The sequence below is a fragment of the Eucalyptus grandis genome, chromosome 3 (assembly GCF_016545825.1).
Source record: "Eucalyptus grandis isolate ANBG69807.140 chromosome 3, ASM1654582v1, whole genome shotgun sequence".
NCBI lineage: Eukaryota > Viridiplantae > Streptophyta > Magnoliopsida > Myrtales > Myrtaceae > Eucalyptus > Eucalyptus grandis.
Window position 1 is genome coordinate 49,514,782 of NC_052614.1, and position 2,310 is coordinate 49,517,091.

General features: G+C 55.5%; 1 protein-coding gene across 1 annotated transcript; it reads left to right on the forward strand.

Moving 5' to 3' along the window:
• The first annotated feature begins 309 nt into the window (after nt 1-309).
• Nucleotides 310-1,248, forward strand: LOC104439824 (adenylate isopentenyltransferase). Its single transcript, XM_039309733.1, has one exon. The coding sequence runs from the start codon at nt 310-312 to the stop codon at nt 1,246-1,248; it is 939 nt and encodes a 312-aa protein (XP_039165667.1).
• The last annotated feature ends 1,062 nt before the right edge of the window (nt 1,249-2,310 follow it).

A 2,310-nucleotide genomic window follows, 5' to 3' on the forward strand; every position in this document is an offset into this window, starting at 1 on the left:
CCCACGTCGGAAAAATAGTCCACTCCGCCCTTCTCATGATGCTACGTTCGCTCTCTCTCCCAACGTCTGGACTATTTTTCCGACTTGGAGAGACAGAGCACACGTAAGTCGGAAACTCTTGTCGCTACGTTCGCCCTTTCTCGTCACGTCGGAAAAATAGTCCACTCCTCATGATGCTACGTTCTCTCTCTCTCCCCAAAAAACTTAATTTCCTCACCTTTCCTTGCCTCCCTCTCTTCATCTGCCCAGCAACCACCACCACCCCCAGGAGCCACGGCCCGGCCACCACAAGCCCACCCGTTTTCCCCGATGGCCTCCTCCTCCGCAGCCGCCCACTGCCACCCCAAGGTGGTCATCATCATGGGCGCCACCGGGTGCGGCAAGTCCCGCCTCTCCATCGACCTCGCCTCCCACTTCCGTTCTGCTGAGGTCATCAACTCCGACAAGATGCAAGTCTACCGGGGCCTCGACATCACCACCAACAAGATCGCCCCGGCCGACCGCCGCGGCGTCCCCCACCACCTCCTCGGCTCCCTCGACCCGGACGACGGCGAGATGACCCCGTCGCAGTTCCGTTCCCTCGGAGACGCCGCCATTTCCGACGTCGCCTCCCGCGGGAGTCTCCCCCTCCTCGTCGGCGGTTCCACCTCCTCCATCCTCGCTCTCCTGGCGGAGCGGTTCGTCCCGGAGGAAGACGTGTTCGGCGGGCTCGGCCCGCCGGCGAGACCCGAGCTGAGGTATCACTGTTGCTTTCTGTGGGTCGACGTGTCGCTGCCCATCCTGAAGAAGTGCCTGCCGAAGCGCGTGGACGGAATGCTCCGCATGGGCGCTTTCGATGAGCTCGCCAGATACTACGACCTGCGCCGGACCGACCCGGGGGGTCGGGCCGGGCTGAGGAAGGCCATAGGCGTGCCCGAGTTCGACCAATATTTCGAGAAGTATCCGCCGAGGGGGGTCGGCCCTGGGGACGCGTGGGAGCCGGAGGATGCGAGGGAGCGGGACAACGATCCGGTGCGGGAGGGTGCATACCAGGAGGCGCTACGCGAGATAAAGAAGAACGCGGGCCAGCTGATGAAACGGCAGATTATGAAGATCCGGCAGCTGAGCGAAAGCGGGTGGGAGCTGCATAGGCTGGACGCGACGGAGGCGGTCCGGCTGGCGACGGCGCCCGAGGAGGAGGACGTTTGGAAGAGGCAGGTGTTGGAGCCGAGCGTGGAGATTGTGAATCAGTTCTTGCAAGAGAAGTAGGCGGCATCTTCTCGTTCTTGATTTTTCCCTCTATCGTATGTTACGTGTTTTGGGAGAGGTCAAAAACACTGAATTTCTGTCAGTAGCAATCGGAGTGTGCAATTTTGAAGTCTCTTCTTCTCCTTAACGAAGAATGTAATTTTTTTTTTTTTGCCTTTTCGTATATTTCGGCTGGCAAAGGGGAGGAAATTTTAAAGCCGAGCGGGGGCTGGGGGGCCACCACCGTCACCTGTTACCGTCGTGCCTATAGACCCTTTGATGGGACTTGGTGCTAGCTGTAGCTATTGCCCCTCACCTCAGCCCCCTCTTCCGGTTCGAGCGCTCTTGCGGGAGCTTCGCTCGTGCACGCGAACAAGAAGAGGAAGATGACGATGAGGAAGAATAGAGAAACATGAATCGTTTCTAAAAAAGAAATTTTGGTGCGGAGAAGGAAGGGCGGGCTTGTTTTTGTCAATATTTTCGGAGATGACAGTGACGACACCTGCTCGCCGCCACTTGTTCATGACACGCGTCCTAATCAAGACTTTAATATGAGCCCCGTGGGATTTGAGCAACCGAGAGGCGAGTGTCCGAAACGAACCCACGAATCTTGTCTCGCACGTGAAAATTTTCAAAATTCATTACATACGATCGGAACAAGAAGAAGAATTTACTCTCCTTGAATTTACCATTTCCAGCCTTTGCGGCGATACCCCAAAAAGGAAAAAAGAAGAAGAGACCCGCTGCCCGACTCCACATGCCAGAAACCACACCCAAAATTGGCCGACGCGACCCGTGTCGAACCCAAACCGATCAAGCCATTCCCCCTCTGTAGAGAGAGAAAACGGAGTTTTTGACCGCTTTATAAATACGTAACAAACAGGAGAGAGAATAATCAAGAGCGGAGCGAAAGAAAACTTTCGTGGTCAAACCTACTAATCTAGGTGTTCGACTACCCTCTTTAGTATTTTTATCAATGGAAGAAGCGAAAAGGCCAAAAGAGAGAGAGAGAGAACCGAAGGAAAACCCGAATTTTAATCACCATCGGTATGGGATGACGTACGTGCTACCCGGTCCAAAGGA